Here is a 22031-nt window from a genome sequence, read left to right as displayed (position 1 = left end):
TTTTAATTGAACTCTGCTTGTTTAGAGACATGGCCCACTTGCAGTGATAATAAATGATATATACTCTATAAGTTTACATGTTGATATCTTTATTGTTGTGCCTTCCATGTAATTTTAAAAGAAGTGTTAGCATAGTGCAGTAAGTATTTTCTCACTCCATCAGCTGAGAGCTTGAAAGCTAGAGGGTTAATCTAGAGAAGGCATATGATAGATCTGGGAAACCCTGGAAAGAAAAGGATGTGAAAGGCAATCAAGAGAACTAGTGAAAGCAATGTATAAGAATTGTTCCAGTAGTGTGGACTCCAGTGGGGAGATGAGACTAAGACAGGGAAATGTATTGTCTCCACTTATATTTATAATGGTAATGGATGAAATTCTAAAGACAAAGGCAAGATATTGAGGGGATATGAAAATATTGTTGTTTGCAAATGACATAGTGATCTGGGGAGTCAACAGTACAGAAGTGCACATCCTACTAGAGGCTTTAAATGACAATATTGAGAAATATAGTATGAAAATCAGTGTGGGGAAGAGCAAAACAGTGGTGATGACAAGAGAAGGAATCGTTAGTATCAGGGGACAAAACCTTGAGTTTTTTAATACTTCCAATATTTGGGAAGTGAAATAATGCAAGATGCAAGGCTGGATAAGAGATCAGCAGAAGGGTACAAGTGGGAAATACGTTCTATCAGAATGTAAGGAACCTGGTGTGGAACACAGAAGTCCCCGTGAAATGTAAAGAGATAACGTACAAGATGTACTATACCCCTATATTAACGTATGCATCAGAGACTTGGACAATGACAGCAAGAAATGAGAGCAAAATTCAGGCCAGTGAGATGAGGTTCCTGAGGAGTATGGCAAGGAAAACAAGGAGAGATAGAGTAAGAAATGTTGAGGTCAGAAAAGAGGTAGAGATAGAAAAACTGTGACAGGATGGAGAAGAATAAAAGAATAAATTAAGATAATTTGGACATATTATAAGGATGGAGGAAGGAAGGATACCAAAACAAGTGTTGGAGGCCAAGATAGAAGGAAAGAGTGCAACAGCAAGGTGGATGGAGTCTGTCAAGGACAGTATAAGAGAAAGAAGCCTGGACTGGTATACAATTACTGAAAAGGAGTGATAGAAGGAGAGGCAACGGTGAACAAGTGCCGTCAACACCGTGACCTGGTAGGAGCTGGACAAAGGAAAATGAAAATGATGACGGTGCATCCCATACCAGCACAGAAGTCCAGTAAAGACTTCCCATTCCTTTTAACTTCCATATCTTCCCCACATGCACCTATTACATTCTTATATCCTTCAGTTCTATTTCTAATTCTTACATTGAAATCAACCATTAACACTGGTTTAGGAACTGCCGGTGGACTGTTTAGTTGCCTGAACACAAGGAGGGCTCGACTCAGAAAACGTCTGAGATGCCCACTCCTATTCCATGATGTCATCTGTTCAGCCGGGTCCGACTTTTGGCAAATCTGTGAATTGGAGCTCTCCAAGTTGTTTCTGCTTCTGTAGTTGTCCCAGGATGAGGTTGGTGTCTATCTAACGCATCCTCTGGTTGTCAAATCATCTTGTTCTGCTGATCATTCTAAGCAAGAAACTAGATTGCATAACATGGCCAAAGTATGCTAGTCTGAGCTTCATAATCTTACCAACCAGTGACATATGTAGCCTGACATGCTCTAAAACTGCCCTATCTGCTATCCAGGTTATTCCAAAGAACGTTTTCCAATACCAAAGCCAGTCTTTCTCTTGTCTGCTTGTTTCAGTGTTCACCTCTCACATTCATACATGAATAATGGGTAGATGATCACGTGGACCTATCTGTATTTGGTAGCTAATGTCATATGTCTGCTCTTCCAGATTGGGGGCATAGTCATCATAGCACTTCAGTCAACCAAAATTTGTCCTTTAACCCTTTGCCCCACGAACCTGCTACGCAGGCGTAGCAGGGGGAGAGGTGATACTCCCACGTGGCGCGTCCCAGGTGGCGGATAGGGCTCACCGGCTTGCCGGCGGACTTGAGGGAAATAAAATACCTCTCGCGGACCAAACACACACCCCCTGTGGGTGGGGGAGGCAGACGAATAATACACCCACGGTATCCCCTGCCTGTCGTGAGAGCCGACTAAAAGGGGCGACCAAGGGTTGATTGTATTAGAACCATGAAACTACTTGTGATTAGTACCACCACGCGGAGAACACCAAGGGTTGCTTTTACTTGTGCGTAGTACTACTACATTAGGTACGAAATTGGTTTGTGATTAGTAGCACACAGGAGCACCGCGCGGTCGGCTTTTGCAGTACCTGTGATTAGTACCACCATATGAGCAGGACCATGGGATGATAGCTACCATGGTTCTGCCTTGCCTATGATTAGTACCCACTATATGAGGAACACCACGGGATAGGAAGAGGTCCCTGTGGTTAGTACTCTTATGTGATGAACACCATAGGTTTGCGTTGCCTGTACATGGCGCCGCAAAGTGAGAGAAACATAGGTCTGTATTATATGTCGAATTTCATAAGCTCTGAGTAGTACAATAATGTGTGGAATGCCGCAAGTCTCTGCTACTTTTGATTAGTACCGCAACAGAACAAGTACCATGGTTCTATTTTGCTAGCGATCGGTACCGTTATGAGGGGCCGATAACTTTGATTTAGGACCCCCTTTTGACTGCACGCATAATCCATTCAGTGTTATGCTATACCAGTAGTCCCTTGGTCAGTAATACTATATTGTCACGTCTGTTTATGTGCATGTGAGACATTGCGGGTCACAACCACTGATTGTTTTAAATTCATGTCCATCCATTCCGTCTTCGTTCTCACGTTTTTACATTCTGGTCAGTGGAGAATTTTAGACTTTTAATATGTCATTCCATTTCGTCTCATTTCGTACCATTAGGGGCCGATGACCTAGATGTTAGGCCCCTTTAAACAACAATCATCAATCAATCAATCATAACCCTTTGCCGTTCCCCATTTACGGGCGGTTGCCCGGCTGGAATTACTTTTTTTTCTAATGGGCATTTAAATCCCAATAGACGCAGCAGCATAAAGGTCATCCTTTAACTCTTTCCTGTGGCTTGCGTAGTAAAACGTACTCGACTTTCAAACCGACTTCCTCCGCCATCTGCTAAACGTATAACCTTTTGGAACCAGTGAATTCCCTATGCTTCCTAGATACAACTGGCATGCACGGAATCCTAAAATAAAGTGTTCTTTTACACTTTTTTTTTTTTTTTTTTTTAGATAGGACAGACAGCTGACTGAATGTAAACACATTGTAGCAACATGGCTGCACATAACCAGTTAAGTGCAGAGGATATTTGTTACAAATTAGATTAATATGTTGACGAATGCAATGGTAGTGAGTTTGAAGTTGTAGGTATGATAATAAAAATGATATGGGAAGCAGTTGGGACAGGAAATGAATCTGAGGGGAATCAAAATACGGCACAGGACAGGAAATGTTAATTCAGGTACCGTCTCCTTTTAAAATATTAGGCCTACTTGGACAAAACATAATTATCAGTTTTAGTTCTCCAGTTAATTCTATTTCGGACTATGGGCCTCTACGTAATTACATAATATTTGAACTAATGTCAATTTATCTTCCAATCCCATTCAGTGAAAAATTGTTCATAATTTGTATGTCTGAGAGGAAGTATGATTTGCTATCTAAATGTCTTCATCTGACGGATCCCGAAAATGAAATAAATTGGGGAATTCAGGGTGAATTCCTGCGTTCTCTGCATTACCAAGAAAATAAGAGCCCCATCAGGTCGAGCAATTCAGACTGACTTTAACAAGCAATTTAACATTATGCGCCACATTGGATGCTTCTTGATGTATCATTCTGAACGGGAAGGTGTGTGTGGGGGGGTTCCTGCATATAATTAGGTGATCTCATTCTATCATTTTAGAATGACTATCATGTATTTTCCATTGTTACAGAATTTGAAAGCGATATCTTAAGTGGTTTTTACAGAATAAATTATTTAGTGAAGGTACTCCACAACTATACCTGACAAGCAAATTATTACTCTAGGTTTTGCCAGACAGTGAGTCAAAGATAGTCCGTGGGGAAGGGTTAAAGGTAATGATATAGAAGTCAGATTAATAAACATATGAAATTTAATTTCTTTTGCATTTAATTTCTAAATAATCATTGCACATATATTTTTACTCACCCTAATTTTGAATCTAAATATTGCCCAAGTTTCCAAAACCATTTCAGTGTCATTACCGCCTTATTGATGGGCACATGCAAAAGTAATAATTGTCAGTTTCAGATAAAACAAATGGTAATGAGGGAATGGTTTAGGAAATGTCCCCCAAAAATAAAAATTGGCCGAAAAATCAAAACAAATTGCCTGGGTTTCGCCGACGATTTAGGAAATGTCCCCCAAAAATAAAGATTGGCCGAAAAATCAAAACAAATTGCCTGGGTTTCGCCGATGATTTAGCATTACTAGCAGTGGACATAAAAGAAGCAAAAACCCAGATATCAGAACTTCAAAACATTGCGAATAAAATTGACCTCAAAATATCATTTGAAAAAACAGAAATTATGCCCCAAAAGCCAACACAACACAACTATAAGAAGGTACCATAAGAGGTAATAAAATCAAAATAGTAACTCAATTTAAATATCTTGGAGAAGTAATAACACATAACCTAAATGAAAAAAAATCAATCCAAACAAGAACAAATAGATTAGCTAAAGCACAAAAATGAACATGGGATGTCTACAAAAAAAAAGTTTATCAATCAATGCAAAAATAAAATACTACAACACAGTAATTAAAGCAGAAGCTACGTATGCAGCAGAAACACTTTTTCACCTGAATTGGAAGAACCTGCGTCAACAAAAAATACCAGAAAGGTGGACAGTGGCAGATAATACCTAACAAAGTCGTGTACAAAGAGCTAGAACCCATACTATGCGTAAGAGGAGACTGGGATTCTTTGGACATATCATGAGGATGCAGAATTCAGGACTTCTGAAACAACTAGTACAACACAATCTTGTCTCAAAAAATACCACAACAGGATGTAAATGGATCAGAGAAGTAAGAGAGGATCTGCAGGAAATAGGCCTTATGACAGAAGACACCACAAATAAGATAAAAGGGAATACAAAACTCAAGAATACAAACCTCCACTTTACCCTTACATGAAACAAACCAACAGCACGCATATTTTCAACCGAGGAAAGGGCACGAAGATCAGGCGTCTGAAGAAGTACTGGGAGGACCGCAAAGCCGGAACAAACCCTTCAAAGAGACCTGAATGATGGACTGACTAAAGTGATCCTATGTGGTCATAAAAGAAGAAGAAGAAGAAGAAGAAGAAGAAGAAGAAGAAGAAACCAAAACCATATGAATTAGAACACCACATACGACCTTATATCATCAATGTAATGTTTTGTCTGGTAGTATCCACAGTGCCAGTTTTTCTTTGTAAATATTTGGCATGAATATTCGTCTGATATACAAGATCATAAAATTCCCATCCCACAAATAACTGAGAGAAAAAAATATTATTCTTTGATTTGAACCAGCATTGTTTTCCCCATAATTCTTGTTCATTAGAATGATTATTGTGACATCACTAGTAACATTTTTCTGTAGCTCTGCCCCTCGGTCTTCACACAGTATTTGTTCCGTTTTTATGATTCTCGGAATCATTATAACTACTACATTAATCATTGCCTGCCTTATTAACAGGCACATGCAGAAGTTCCTAGTAAGTAATAATTGTCAGTTTCAGATAAAACAACCAAACACATAAATTAGACCACCACATATCATCATCAACGTAATGTTTTGTCAGGTAGTATCCACAGTGCCAGTTTTTCTTTGTAAATAATTGGCATGAATATTCGTCTGTTGTACTACAAGGTCATAAAATTCCCATCCCACAAATAACTGACAGTAATGATTATTGTGACATTACTAGTAACATTTCTCTGTAGCCCTGTCCCTGGGTCTTCACACAATATTTGTTCTGTTTTTATGGCTTATTTTCACCACTAATTTCTAACATACTCCAGTTTCATATTCTTTCAAACCTTGCAACATTTCTCCGCAATAAGTAGTGAGAACTCGAACATAAATGATCTCTAACTGGAATACGCTGTTTATAAATTAGGTCTACTTTTGAAGTATGCACATGGAAGACTGCCAACAAGATGCGGAGAGCTTGCTGAGTCATGTGAATGCACTTTGGTTTCACGAGACAATTCAATATTTTGCCTGTCATAAGAGGCGACTAAAAGGGGCAACCAAGGGATGATGGACTTTGAACCTTGAGATTACCTGTGATTGATACCATCACGCGAGGAACGCCATGGGTAGACTTTACTTGCGATTAGTACCACTATGTGAGGAACACCGTGGGTCTGTGATTAGTATCATTGGTGGGTAGATTACTATGGGTTTACAGTACCCATGATTAGTACCACTATATGTGGAACACCATCAGTTTACGTTGCCTGTGATTAGTACCACTATGTGAGGAACACCACAGGTCTGGGTGTTGCCTGGGATTAATACCATTATGTGAGGAACACAATGGGTTTGTGTTACCTGTGATTAGTACCATTATGTGAGAAACACCATGGGTGCACATCCAACTAGAGGCTTTAAATGACAATATTGAGAAATATGGTACGAAAATCAGTGTGGAGAAGTGTAAAACATTGGTGATGACAAGAGGAGGAAGAGAAGGAATAATATCAGGGGACAAAACGTTGATGTTGTTGAATGCTTCAAATATTTGGGAAGTGAATAATGCAAGATGCAATGCAAAGCTGGATAAGGAGATCAGAAGAAGGGCGTAAGTGTGAAATACGTTCTACCAGATTCTAAGGAACCTGGTGTGGAACATTTAAGTCCCTCTGAAATGTAAAGAGATAATGTACAAGATGTACTATACCCCTTTATTAATGTATGCATCAGAGATTTGGACAATGACAGCAAGAAATGAGAGTTGCCTGTGATTAGTACCACTATACCAGTGACAGCATGTGTCTATGTCGCCTATGGTTAGTACCACTATGTGACGAACACCACGATTCTGGGCTGCTACTGTGATGAGTACCACTGTGTGAGGAACACCATGGGTCTACATTACCTATGAGTGGTGCCATTATGTGAGGAACCATACGTCTGCATTACCTGTGCATAGTACATTACCTGTGATTAGTACCACTATGTGAGGAACATCATGAGTCTACGTTACTTGCGATTAGTACTGCTACGTGATGAACACCATAAATCTACCTTACCAGCGATTAGTACTATGAAGGGCTGGTGACCTGGATTTTGGATCTCATTGGGCAACAAGCATCATTGATTTAAGATTTTGCTTTTGAAGCAGTCCTTTGTTCAGTTCATACCATTGTTTTAAATTATTTGATGGGAAGGTGGGGCATTGCAGTTTGGATCCACTGATTGTTTTAAGTTCATAGTCATTGTTTGTCTTTTTTTGAATTCTAGTCAGTGAATGTATTTTGGAATTACAGTCATGTTCATAAAAACCAGAACACCTTGAAAGACTAGAGATAGGAAGTTCATATTCACAGGACATGTGCATTAGTTTGTTCTGAAGAAATGATTAGCATTTGAACCATGTTGGCCCTCAGGTTCAAGGTCCCCATCACTATGTCGGCGCATCACCACCAACTGGTAAAATGTGCCTGCGGCTCTTGTTGTCGCTAAAAACTGAAAGTAATGGATCAGTGTGACTTGAGCAGACATGCAGGATGCCTCACACATGTATGCAAGAACCATACCGTTAAATGAGTGAGTTTGAAAGAGGGTGCATTATTGGCATGAGAGAACATGATGCATCCATCCGGGAAATTGCTGCTCATGTGGAACGAAGTGTGTCGGCGGTGCAACGGATGCAACAAAATTGTTCACAGAAGGTTGTAGAACACGGCAAGATGGGTCTGGTCACACCACCCAGACCCCCCCCCCCCCCCCCGAGAAGATCGACACTTCATCCAAATGGCAATGTAGGGCAGATCTGTGTCCGCCTCAGCTCTGGCACAACAGTGGAACCGTGTAACACATCGTACTCTATCAGGAGTGATAGTCCGTCGCCGTTTATTATGATCTGGGTTACCGGCGCGTTGTCCACTTCTCTGCCTACCTTTGACTAATGTGCATAATCAATCAATCAATACTGATCTGCATTTAGGACAGTCGCACAGGTGTTAATGTGCAATGATGTATGGTGTGTGGAACGACGTCACTGGGGACAGGAATGGTAGCAGATAATGTTTTCGGATGAATCCAGGGTCTGTTTGTTTGAAAATGATGGCCACATTTTGGTTCACCGCAGAGAGGGGGAGAGGCATCACATTGACTGCATTCGCACAAGACATACAGCACCAACTCAAGGCCTTATGGTGTGGAGTGCTATTGGCTACAACCACAGTTCACGTTTGGTGCGTTTCTAGGGCACTGTGACCAGTTTGACGTACATGAATGACATCCTGTGACCCGTAGCCATACCCTTTCTGCTCGACAGCCCAGGTGCCATATTTCAGCAGGACAGTGCGCGACCACGAACATGTGCCTTCTTGTTGTCACAGGATGTCAGACTGTTGCTCTGGCCCGCCCAATCACCGGACTTGTCACCAATCGAATATGTGTCGGATGTGGTGAAACGACGAGTGCGGTGCTGTGACCCAATGCCAACCACCAAAGATAAACTGTGGAGCCAGGTGAATGCAGCATGGGTGGCTATACCAGGACGCACTTCGCGCCTTATACGTGTGAAAGCCATCACGCATGGACCAAGTTATCAGTGCCCATGGAGGACCCACTACCTGCTAGGCAACAGGACACATGCTGAACCTAGGTGACTGAAATGCTAATCATTTCTGCAGAACATACTAATGAACATGTTCTGTGAATATGAACATCAAATCTCTAGTCTTTCATGGTGTTCTGATTTTTATGAAGATGAGTGTATTTTAACTTTCAGTATTGCAAACTGGATCCGCTGATTATTTTAGATTCATATTCATTCATTCATTCTTCATCATCATGTTTTGAATTCTGGTCAGTGGATGAATTTTGGAATTTTAATTGTTATTACATTTTGTCTCATCTCGTATCATTAAGGGCTGATGACCTGGATGAAAGCCCTTTTAAACAACAAGCATCATCATCAATACTTTTGTCAACCCACTTCTAATGACTGCACGTGTGACGAGCACTTTGGAGCGTTCAGCACGGCAGGCGAGTCATAAAACTCCAGCACTCTGGAGTGCTAGGAATGGCATAAGGTTAAATTCAGGACCTTGATTTTGTCTCCTAAAAGAAATTAAATCCTACACACTCTCTCTCTCTCTCCTTTTTTTTTCAGCTTTATACAAGTTGTACCACATTCATCCGTAATCATAACTTTGGTCTATTTAAGGCTGAGATAGCAACCTATACTAGGTCACTCAGCCATTGCCCATGGTTCATGAACTTAGGCGTAAAAGGGGCAACCAAGGGATGATAGACCTTGAACCTTGAGATTACCTGTGATTGATACCATCACGCGAGAAATGCCATGGGTAGACTTTACTTGCAATTAGTACCACTATGTGAGGAACACCGTGGGTCTGTGATTTACTTCTTTACGAATTACTTCTTCAACTAAAACCTTGGCATTTTGTTCATCATCATCATTTTCATTTCCCCTTGTCCAGCTCCTGCCAGGTCGGGGTGTTGATGTTACTTCTCCACCATTACCTTTCCTTCCACCACTCCTCTTCAGTGATTGTATTCCAGTCCAGTCTTCTTTTTCTTATACGGTTCCTAACGTAGGTCTATCCATCTTTCTCTGGGCCTCCATCTTGTTCTCTTTCCTTCCAACACTTGTTTTGGTATCCTTCCCTCCTCCAGCCTCATAACATGTCTAAACCATCTCAGTTTATTCTTCATCCTATCACAGTTTTTCTACCCCTATCTCTTTTCTGACCTCAACATTTCTTACTCTGTCTCTCCTTGTCTTCCCTACCATACTCCTTAGTAACTTCATCTCAATGGCCTGAATTTTATTATCATTTCCTGCTGTCAGAGTTCAAGTCTCTGATGCATATTATGTTAATATAGGGGTATAGTACATCTTGTACATTATCTCTTCACATTTCATAGGAACTTTTCTGTTCCTCACCAGCTTCCTTACATTCTGGTAGAACGTATTTCCCACTTGTGCCCTTCTGCTGATCTCTTATCCAACCTTGCATCTTGCATTATTTCACTTCCCAAATATTTGAAGTATTCAACAACCTCAAGGTTTTGTCCCCTGATACTAATGATTCCTTCTCTTTCTTCTGTTGTCATCACCACTGTTTTACTCTTCCCCACACTGATTTTCATACCATATTATTCTCAATATTGTTTTTAAAACCTTCTGTATTCTGTATTGTTGACTCCCCAAATCACTATGTCACTATATTTTCATATCCTCTATATATGTTGCCTTTGTTTCCTTTAGTATTTCATCCATAACCATTATAAATAGAGCCCAGATGTTTATGACATGTCATATTTTTTAATTTATATTCTTTCCATGGAAAATACAACTTAAGCATGATTTTATCTACGGTGACTAAAATGATGCAATTTTCATGGGGCAAATAAAGTATACTTTGGCTTTTTCAACGTTTTTGTCACTTTTCGGTAATTTTTCATATTATGTTCATATTTCCCTGTGAATTTTTATATGTTTGTGATAATTTTATCTTTTTTATTGCATTTTCGCATACCTGCTTGCATTTGTCTCAAAGACGGATTTTTCACATCTTCTAATATGTTGTCTGTAATTTCTTACAATTATCTTTCTTAGAAATATATATGTATGTAAATTAGGAGGGTAAGCTGTATAGAAAGAGAGAGATGCATAGAAAGTGACAAAATAGTAGCCGCAATTGAACTTTAATGATTTGACATATTTCAAGTATGGCCCAATAACATCCTGCGATGCTGAACGGTCTTTTATCTGTTACAAGTCAATGTTACATGTAGTTATTCTCATGTTTGGTCCATATTGAACTAGACTTAAGTCAAAAGGTTCCTGATCAGGTTCCTGATTATAGACCGAAAAGGTATGAGATAAGGCTGATACAAGGGCGAAATATGTCCCTATAAATCTTAACTACAAGAACTGTGTTTTGTATAGAAAAGGTAGTTATTAATAAATATTGTAACACTTTTGACTTAAGTCTAGTTCAATACGGACCAAACATGAGAATAACTACATGTAATATCAAAGCACACCAGGCTAATTATTAGCTAAACAAATATCTCAATCTTAAGGTCAAGATTAGCAAAATAAATAAAGACATAGCCTTCTTAAAAGAATGTCTAAGACTGAAATTGGTTCCCAAAGTTTTGAAACCTGCTCAAAGAAAAGGCTCAGCTACACCCAATTTAATTAGAACTCAAAACAGAATTAATGAAATTTGGCTAAGAAATGAAATTAAAATGTTCTATAAAAAGAAATCGCAGTTGAATTTACAGCTTTACAGAATACACTTAACAGTTTTCCCAGAACCTAGCACCTATAGAGTGGAGTTCTTTTCAGTTACCCGCAGATAATTTAACCAATATACTAAACAGGAAGCAATTAACACTAGATAAAAAGCTTGCTCATTTAAAAGAAACCCATTCACAGTCACCTAAACAGAACATAGAAACATCAAAAACAGTTCCATCCTTTAACAACTCACCTGCCATAGTCAATACAACGAACGTAAATTTCTTGTAAAAGGAAATACAGTAGATCTCCTAAGTATGGGATTAAAACATAATTGGCCTAGTACACGAAAAGAAAATGATGTTATCACCACTATAGCTGAGGTCGAGTCAAATATTTCAAAACTCCCTCTTGCGTTACAAGACGATACTAGATATGACATAAAGAAGAAATTACCCACGTTGACTAAGGAACTAAAGACAAATTTTGATCCCATCCACACAAATTTAATCCAAGAAATAAAAACCAAAATAAAAGATAATAATATAATAGTAACTAAAGTGGACAAAGGAGGTACCACTGTCTTATTAGACAAAAATGCATATATCCAAAAAACAGAAGATTTTTCAAAGACATATTCAGTAGTTGATAAAGATCCTACCATCCGAATCCAATGGAATTTAAAAACACTATTCAAGAACTCAACGTTTCTTCTTAATAAGCAAGAGCAACAAAAATTAATTATTATGAACCCTAATACCCTTACAGCCAGAACATTACCTAAGATACATAAGAAAGATACACCCATACGTCCAATCATTGACTGTAGAAATAGCCCCACTTATAAAACCTCAAGATACATTCATAATTTTCTTTTAAAATATTACAATTTCAACAATAAAAATCCACTAAGGAATTTGATTTACTTCTACAATATTTTAAGAATGTATTCCAACGTACCAACTAAAGAAACCGTCAATATCATCAAAGATAATCTCGCCAGACACAGTGGCCTCAGCAAGTTTGAAATAGAAGACTTCATTAAGATTTTAAACTTTGTGTTAAATAATAACTATTTTACTTTTAATGGTAAGATCTACCACCAGAATGGCGTAGCAATGGGCGATCCTTTGTCAGGCATCCTTGCCAATATATATATGGATTCGTTGGAACACAACAAAATAATGACACAAGTAAAAGGACTTGGCCTGTGGCTCCAGTATGTGAAAGACACATTCGTAATAATCGACAAAGAACTCAATAATCGTAATGAGATTCTAAATTTCTCGCCAGACAAAGCTCGATCAAAATATAAAGTTCACTACAGAGGACGAAATCAGTGGTTCCATAAACTTTCTTGACATTACTGTAATACGTAACAACAATAGTTTCGATTTCCAAATATTTAGAAAACCCACCCATTCCCCAATAACTATCTAAAACTCCTCGTTACACCCTAACTCCCATAAACAGGCGACATTTTACAGCTTAATTGATACAGCATTAAAAAGCCCTCTTTCACCTAAAAACCTTTTTAAAAAAAAGAACTCAACTATATAAAGAACTTGGCAAAACTTACCGAATATAAAATAGAAATGATTACCCGATTAATTAAGGTCAAACTTAAACTAACAACAAACCTCATCCCGGACAGACCTAAAAAATCTAAGTTCGTCACCCTCACCTATAATAACCCAGTCATTTACCAAGTCTCAAACCCCTTAAAAAAGCATAATGTCAGCATGCATTCAGGACAATAAACACTAATCAGAACCTATTTTTCAACCTCAACATATTCAATCAAAAAGTAACCTTTATTCAGGGTCCGGCATATACAGACTTACATGTTCACAATGTGACGTCTCATATATCGGGCCAACAGGCCAGAGTTTTTCACAAGATACATGGAGCACTATGACGCCAACAAACACAATAAGTATTCAGCTATGAGTTCTCATATGAAGGAAAGAGAGCATCAATTCACAACTATAGAACAAGACCTCAAAATTATCAAAAAAATAGGTAAAGGTAAATTAATGAGTGAATTAGAAAACATCTACATCTATTTAGACCAGTACTACAATAAAGACCAAAATGATATAATTGAAATCAAAAGTCCTCTATATCAGATATTACCTAATTTATTACAAAGATTGAGTTCAAAACATAACAACTTTCTAAATATTTTTAAATCTCCATCCTCAAAAACTCCCACTACATTAATTAACACAACTTCCAGTCCGCCCCTAAAAACTCCCTACAACCAACAGCGCAGAAACTCAATGCTCCACCCATCCCCTCTTCCCCACGACACCCCCCACCCCTAATCTCACACCGATACAATACAAGAAGCACAAGTGTCAGTCAGTCTGGCACGCCAGAGTGTCTAGTCACCTTCATAACAGTCGAGGGGGTAGGTAATATGCAAAAACGACTTTTTCAAAGCTTAGCAGTACTCAGTTCACGTCTAATTTTTCTATACCCTCCTCTCGTTACAGATAATTTTCTACACACCTCCCAGCAATATAGAGGCAACACTCAAGCACAAGTTAACACCAGTCTGAACATCCCCTTTCGACTCGTAACTATAAGAAATAGCAGTTGTATACTCAAGCTAAGCAACACACAGCAACGCTTAGTGAGAACCCAGTCTTCACAACCGCAACAAGATTGGAAAGAGTGTCGGATTCAACTACACACGCTCTAATAATAACAACATCAACGTCAAATGTCAGCAATCTTAAACAATCTTTTAACTCAAAATAAAATCTCCACTAATAATAAAAAATGACAATCTGACATCACCAACTAGTGAATAAGTTTGTTCAGGTTCTGGAAACCAATTATTTCATAATTCCATTCAATATGGAAAGTATGTAAACAGATTTTATAATGTGTCATACAAACACAAACGAGTCAATAGATCTTTTAACAAGTGTTCAGGTATACAGTTTTAGCCTTGGACATTCCAAATCAAAGCTGGAGACATGGACAGAATGGTGTCCTTAAAATTAGCATTTTGATGGGCGATCAGAAAGAACTACAATAGCAAATTACTTCCTCTAAAACATTGATACTTTGTCAATATATGAATGTTTCATCTAAACAGTATTATGTGGCTGAAGATGTTGATAATATACGAAACATGTACCACTTTTAACCAGTAAGTTGGCTTAAGCAATTTAGTGTATCGACAAGGTGGAAAATAAAAAATACTTAGTTGTGAATAAGTTAATGTTGCATGAAAATAGAAAATCATTCCTATTTGAAAACTTAAAAAATGTTTTGTAATTTGCCATTGTAGTTTTTCATTCTTTCTGATCGCCCATCAAAATGTGACATTTACTCGTATTTCATTCTTTGCAGAGTCGAGAGTTATCTCTGGATTGAGTAATTAAATAAATTCAAAATACTGTAACTTATAATAATAAAAATTCATATTATTACTTGTTTATTATTACTGAATGTTCTAGAATTAAAAATATATTTTCAATGTAATGTTAATTTAAACAGCGGCAAGCTTTTGAAGATTTCGAAAATGTTACCAAAAATTTTTGAAGTCATTTATTGCAATATTATAACACTTTTTTAGGTCATAAATGCTTGCATATTTCTAACATTTTTAGGTCATAAACATCCAGGCCCTAATTATGAATATAAGTGGAGACAGTACACTTTCCTGTCCGAGTCCAGTTTGGTTTCTAAACCAATCTCTTCTCCCCACTGGAATCTGGGCAGAACTGGAACAGTTTTTATAAATTGCTTTCATTAATAATTCCCTTGATTGCCTTCTGCGTCCTTTTCTTTTCACAGTTTCCCACACCTTGTCTCTATTAACACTATCATATTATGCACTTTGTTATTCTGTTGTAATTCCCTATGAATTTTACAGCCATCATTATCAGTTTGTATAGCGACAGACTTGTGTGCAGGTGTATGATCGTGAGCAGGAGCAGTGTCCTCAGAGAGCACTTCGGTTGAATGCAGACAGCTCACTCTACAAACAGCAGGCTGTTGGCAAGACCTCACGCTCGCTGGTCGACTTGACGGCAGATACTCATGTGTTTGCTCAGTAAGTATTGGAATAACTCTTTCACAGCTTCCTCCTTGTAATCTTTGGGAAATATAAATAAAAAATAAATAATATGAAAGCTAAAAGACAACATGGCAAAGGCAAACAGTCACATCAGGGTTGTAGAATCAAATTAGCTGTCGCTTAAGTTTTCACCACTGGATTCTGAGATGAGGCTGTGCGCCCACATCTGGAATTTTTCTCTTAGATGTTGATCATATCTGCTAGTTACATTTATCAATGATCTGCATTTAGGGCTGTTGCTCAGGTAGCAGATTCCCTATCAGTTTCTTAACTTTTTCACTGCTAATATGTTGAGTGACTATCAGAACCCTCCATGCTGAATTATTTTTTAATATAATGCCTAAAAATATGTGAAATATGTGAAAAGTGAGCCAAAATAGTCAGAAATGTCATCTGACCTGACAAAAGAATTCCAGAATACCTTTCACTTGTTTATCATTTTGCACAAAAATTAAGGAAAGAAAAAATCAGGGTTATCCAATAGAGTCAAAAATACTCTATCCTGAAATCTTAGTACTCATCTTCTGATTCAAGAGTACTCACAGCTTCTGTAAGTTCAAACTCTGAAAGCACACACCATTCGCTACTTGAAGATATTTTTACAAGCCCTGGTCACAGGTGTTTTTTTGGGACTGCCAACCTTGGTTGCATATCGAGGTCAGTGCATTATTTCTGATATTTAACTTCAGACAGAGTTAAAATGCAGTTTGCATTTTGACTTATGGTCCATTATGTGCCTAAAAGGTGTAGCTTTCTGCTACTCAAGTTTGAAAACCAAAGGAAACTCAAAAGGTATCTATCTATTTTCTTTTCAGAAATTTAGCTGGAGTTGCCAACGAGATATCTCGGGCGCAGAAAGCATGTGACATAATATCGCGAAAAAGATATCTTGTGCGTAGTAGTGTAAGGGTTAAATGATTTCAAAGAAGTTGGAAACTTATCAAACATCTCCATTGTGATGTTATGTTCTTTTATACTTTTAAAAAACCCATTTAAGTGTATTCGTCTACTGATATCATTCCACACCATCTCTCCACTGACAGCTCAGAACATACCCCTGAGTCAAACAACTCGTCTCCTTACATCCAAGTCTCACCAACACAAAGTTTGCAACATTTTCTTAACACTACTTTGTTGTCAGAAATCTCCCAGAACAAATTGTGCTGTTTTTCTTGGAACTTTTTCCAATTCTCGAATCAAGGTGAAGGTCCCATACACTGGGACCATACTCTCATTGGGGTCTTACCAGTGACTTATTATACGCCCTCTCCTTTACATCCTTACTACAACCCCTAAATACCCTCATAACCACATGAAAAGATGTGTAATCTTTATTTACAGTCTCATTAATATGAAGATCTTTCCTTATCTTAACACCTGGTTACTTACAGCAGCCCCAATGAGGGACTATCACCTCATCAATACTTTCCTCTTTGTGAAACTCATATCCTGACTTTTCAACCTGTTTACCATCATAGGCCTATCTGCTGTTCATCTCACAACATTATCAAGGCCTTCTGCAGTCACCCACAATCCTGTAACTTAACGAAGGCAGATCAAATATAAATGGGAATTAGAATGTATCGCTGCTGTTAGTGTTAATTCTGAGATGAGGCTTTGCCAGGATGTTGGTGGGGATGTCTGGAAAAGGGGTTTGCGCGCGTAGACGACAGTGGAGAGCTGGGCTGCTTCAGTATGCCATGAGTGAGTAAGAGGTGCACACGTCTGTTCCACAAAGCATCATTATCAAATTTCTCGAAAAAGAGGGCACCAGACCTTCCAAAATATTAAGACGGCTCCGCACACAGTTTGAGGAAGAAATACTTTCACAGACTCGAGTGTATGAGTGGGCTAAAAAATTTCTGGCAGAAAGAGAAACTGTGGAAAATGAACCTCATGGAAGGACACCACGGACAAGCATCACTGTAGATAACATTGTTGCCATTCATGACATTATTGGTAAAGATCGGCAAATAAAAATTTTGCAAATTGTTTTCGCTGTAGGAATAAGTTACAGAAGTCTTCAAACCATCATCCAAGGTGAACTCCATTTCAGAAAATTGTCTGTCAGGTGGGTTGCTTATCTCCTCAGTCAGGAACAAAAAACTTTATGCCAGGAAGTTTGTCAGAGACTCCTGCGTCACTATGAGGAGGAAGGAGAGGATTTTCGTGTCATATTGTGACTTGTGATGAAACTTGGGTGCATCATTATACCCCAGAGTCAAAGCAAGCAAGCAAGCATGGAGTAGCGGCGAATAGATGAAGCAGGTCCAGTCAAGGCCAAAACATGCCCATCTGCCGGAAAGGTGCTTGCAACAGTTTTCTGGGACTCCGCAGGCGTTTTGCTGGTGGATTTTCTTCACGGACAAAGGACAATTAAGGCAGCCTATTACTGTCGCCTTTTGGATGAAGCAAAAGATGCATATCACAACAAGCGACGCCAGCAACTGATCTGAAACATAATTCTCCTCCATGCCAATGCAAGGACTCATACTACCGCTTTAACACAGGAAAAACTGGAGGCATTTCACTGGACACCTCTGGAACACCCTCCGTACAGTCCAGATTTATCGCCCTGCGACTACCATTTGTTTCGACCACTCAAACAAGACCTAGGAGGACAGTGGTTCGATGATGATGCAAGTATAGAAGAGTTCGTGCGCAACTGGCCCCACACATGTCCCTCTTCTTTCTATCAGGACGGTATCAAAAACTTACCTATCCGATGGAGAAAATGTGTATCGAAGGCAGGATAGAAAAGTGATCTCTATATGTGTATTTTCTTGGTTGATGCAATAAATTTTAAAAAATTATTCCCATTTATATTTGATCTATCCTTGTATTTATTACTCTGTACGATATAACATCATCTGCAAAACGTCTTGTCTGTGATTTCAGTTCTTTATTCATATTATTATTATTATTATTATTATTATTATTATTATTATTATTATTATTATTATAATAATCATCATCATCATTAACTCTATTCACCACATTCAACCACTTGAGTCGTTCCATGTTCAATTTCTCTTTGAAGGTTGTACTGTTTGGTTCTTGTTATCTGTCTAGTACTATTTCATTCGTTGCAGTCGTAATTTTCTCAATTAATCTGAAATCGCTATAGCCCCTCTATATGTCATTTCTGCTGAAAATCTGACAGTCTTAAGAAGGGTGTTAATTTTTATTTTTGTTCTCCGTATCTGGTATCTTGAGTCCAACTGCTTTGAGATCTCGCTGAATTTTGTGGATCCAGGGTCCTGTCTTCTTTCCAATGTTTCTCATCGCTGGTTGTCATAAAATCTGGTTTCCTGGCGGTCGCGAGATGAGAAAAAGTACAAGATCCTTTTCTTCTTAGTCAGCCTGAGTGGCTCAGACAGTTGAGGCACTGGCTTTCTGACCCCAACTTGGTAGGTTCGATCCTGGCTCTGTCCGATGGTATTTGAAGGTGGTGTCAAAGTAATGAGTGGGATGTGAAAACAATAACAGTTTTATTACTTTTCCTCTTCATTGTGCTGGTGATTGGGTCAATCTCTCAATAGACAGTTTCATTATGAAGGATTCTCCAGACTCCTTCGACCTGGTATTTTTTATTTACCGTATGCAAGTTCTGATGATTCTTCTTTCAGTTTCGAGGAGCCGATCAGTTCTTCTTTCGTTTTTTAATTTGGAACAGGGTTTCACAAGTATAAGTGGATTCCAGGGGAGTTACTGTTTTATAGTGTTGGATCTTAGTGCCTATTAACTGGCACTTCTTATTACACGTTGACCAGATTAGAAATTGTGATTTTTCATTTTGTTAGTTCTATTTATCCATGTTTCTTTCTTTTTTAAGTTGTGTGTGACGATTTCTCCCAGATGCTTAAATTGTAGAACTGTGTTGATTTTTTTATCATTTATGAAGACTATTTATGCTCAGGGGTTTCACAGGCATGATCTCAGCTTTTTTGATGGATAAATTTTATTTTCATATATATAAGTAAACATTAAGGTCCAATAATACAGTACTACTATGCAGGACCTCCCTCTTACCGAGTCAGGTAATGCTTCACCTACTGTAATTCTTTCTAGCTATTCATTCAATCACTCATTTGTCGAGTTCAGTACACCTAAGTTTTGTCAGTGATCTCCCATGATCTACTGTATCAAAAGAGATACAGTCCACTTGACTTGCTGAATCTAAAATATCTGGTATATCTTGCTGGAATCCTACAAGTTGAGCTGCACTGGAATAATGTTTACAAAATACAAACTGCCTTCTATCAGACCAGTTTGTAATTTTGCAAACATGTCTAATATAATCTGAAAGAATGCTTTCCCAGAGCTTACATACAACACATGTCCGCTTGTAACATTCATTAAAATCATGTGTAATTGGCACAAACTCATCTTCAGACCATGTAAAAGGCTCATTGATATCCCGACCGCTTTCCTCCTTGCCTCGTGGCACTTCACCACAACTATAACTTTTTAACATTTTCCCATCATCTCCCGCACTACTTTCACCACTATTGATATCTGCATCCACATTAATCTATTCTGTAAATGAAGGCTTTTCGTCAGGGCACATGCTATGGTGGTGGTGGTGGTGGTGATTATTGTTTAAAGAGGAAGTGCAGCCATGCAGCCATCCTCTATGACCATTAATTGAAAGGAAAATGGAAAAAGTGTGACACTTTGAATGAAGATTTCAGCAAAAGGAAGGGAAGGGGCCATGAAGGGTGTGAATATGAAAGATCGCCTAGGCCTCAAAAAACCTCATACCGTCGGGGGTCAGAAGAGAACAAGAATTGACCAAGGGATGTCAGATAAGAGGCAGCTGATTTCTTTAGGCAGTCTTGCATGCAGCTTTGTTACAGTGCACACGTGAGCAGGTTAAATAGTAAACAGATCCATATTGAAATGAACTCTACGCAGGTCCTCCTGTTTTCATCATTACTTATCAACTCTTCTCGGCATTCTGCTTCCGTACTTCGCGGCATGCTATCAACTACTGCCAGCTTATCAGCTTCTCCAGTGCCAAATGAGATCATGCCATCACTGTGCCACTACTCAACGGAGACATTTCTTTATCTGTTGGAGAGGGAGCAGTATACCCATAGTACAATACTTTCTTTGTAAAAATTTTACTCGGGCATGCTGGACTACTGCTCTGTTAGAAGCCATGTGTAGTAATGTCCATTGTTTTAAACATTTTTCTTAATCATTATCAATTATTTTGTCATGGTATATTGGCTGAAGAAGTTCCATATTAAGGATGAAGCATGTACCAAAAAATAGGTGCAATTTCTGAATGTTAGTAGTAATAATAATTTTGAGATTTTAAGAAATCTGTTTAGTATTGAGTAAGGTGTATCCAGAATTATTTCCTTTCAAGATTATTATATGATATAGGTGTCAATATGGAACAGTGAATATGAGTATAATAAAAATCTTCCGGGCTATTATGCCCTGATTGTGTATCTGAAAGCACGACCTCCGATTGGGTTACGCCGAGCAGTCTGTCGTTGGAGATCCAAACAAAGTCAGACTGAACAGCGCGAACCAATCGGAGGCCGCATACTCACATATAAATGCAGCTGCCTCCCAAGCAACCAATGCATTCGCCAGCAGGATACAGGAGAGACTACCTACACAACGCCACAGAAGATGACCCAGATCAAAAGTTAGATGCTGGCTTTTCAGGCGTTTGCTCTATTAACCAGCATTTCGTCTTAGGTCTGACACTAGACTCGTCAGAGTGGGATGCGTCAGACCCTACCCACTGATGCTGGGGTGTATGCAGGTGAACTTATCAGAAGCCTCTTATGTGGCACAGTCTGATAACTGCATACGGGAGATTAAAACTCCACAATGGAATTAATGCCCGCCTAGCAATTCCAAATGGTAATTCTAAATTCCCATGGAGGGAATTAGATATTTTTCCACCAATAGAGCACATCAAAAATCAGATCAAAAATTAGATGCTGGCTTTTCAGGCGTTTGCTCTATTAACCAGCATTTCGTCTTAGGTCTGACACTAGACTCGTGAGAGTGGGATGTGTCAGACCCTACCCACTGATGCTGGGGTGTATGCAGGTGAACTTATCAGAAGCCTCTTATGTGGCACAGTCTGATAACTGCATACGGGAGATAAAACTCACTAGACTCGTCAGAGTGGGATGTGTCAGACCCTACCCACTGATGCTGGGGTGTATGCAGGTGAACTTATCAGAAGCCTCTTATGTGGCACAGTCTGATAACTGCATACGGGAGATAAAACTCACTAGACTCGTCAGAGTGGGATGTGTCAGACCCTACCCACTGATGCTGGGGTGTATGCAGGTGAACTTATCAGAAGCCTCTTATGTGGCACAGTCTGATAACTGCATACAGGAGATAAAACTGTGTCAGACCTAAGACAAAATGCTGGTTAATAGAGCAAACGCCTGAAAAGCC

General features: G+C 38.8%; 1 protein-coding gene across 1 annotated transcript in view; it reads left to right on the top strand.

Annotated features, from left to right (window-relative positions):
• BHD (Birt-Hogg-Dube) overlaps nucleotides 1-22031 on the top strand; it is a gene marked incomplete at its 5' end in the record, with an annotated part of 115091 nt that overhangs the window by 52177 nt on the left and 40883 nt on the right. The window contains one exon of the mRNA XM_067134895.2: nucleotides 15430-15569. Within this exon, the coding sequence (XP_066990996.2) occupies nucleotides 15430-15569 (140 nt within the window). The remainder of the gene's footprint in view (nucleotides 1-15429; nucleotides 15570-22031) is intronic.

Source organism: Anabrus simplex, chromosome 1 (genome assembly GCF_040414725.1).
Source record: "Anabrus simplex isolate iqAnaSimp1 chromosome 1, ASM4041472v1, whole genome shotgun sequence".
NCBI classification, from domain to species: domain Eukaryota; kingdom Metazoa; phylum Arthropoda; class Insecta; order Orthoptera; family Tettigoniidae; genus Anabrus; species Anabrus simplex.
Note: the sequence above shows the minus strand (reverse complement) of the source record. Positions and strands in the feature narration are given on the sequence as shown.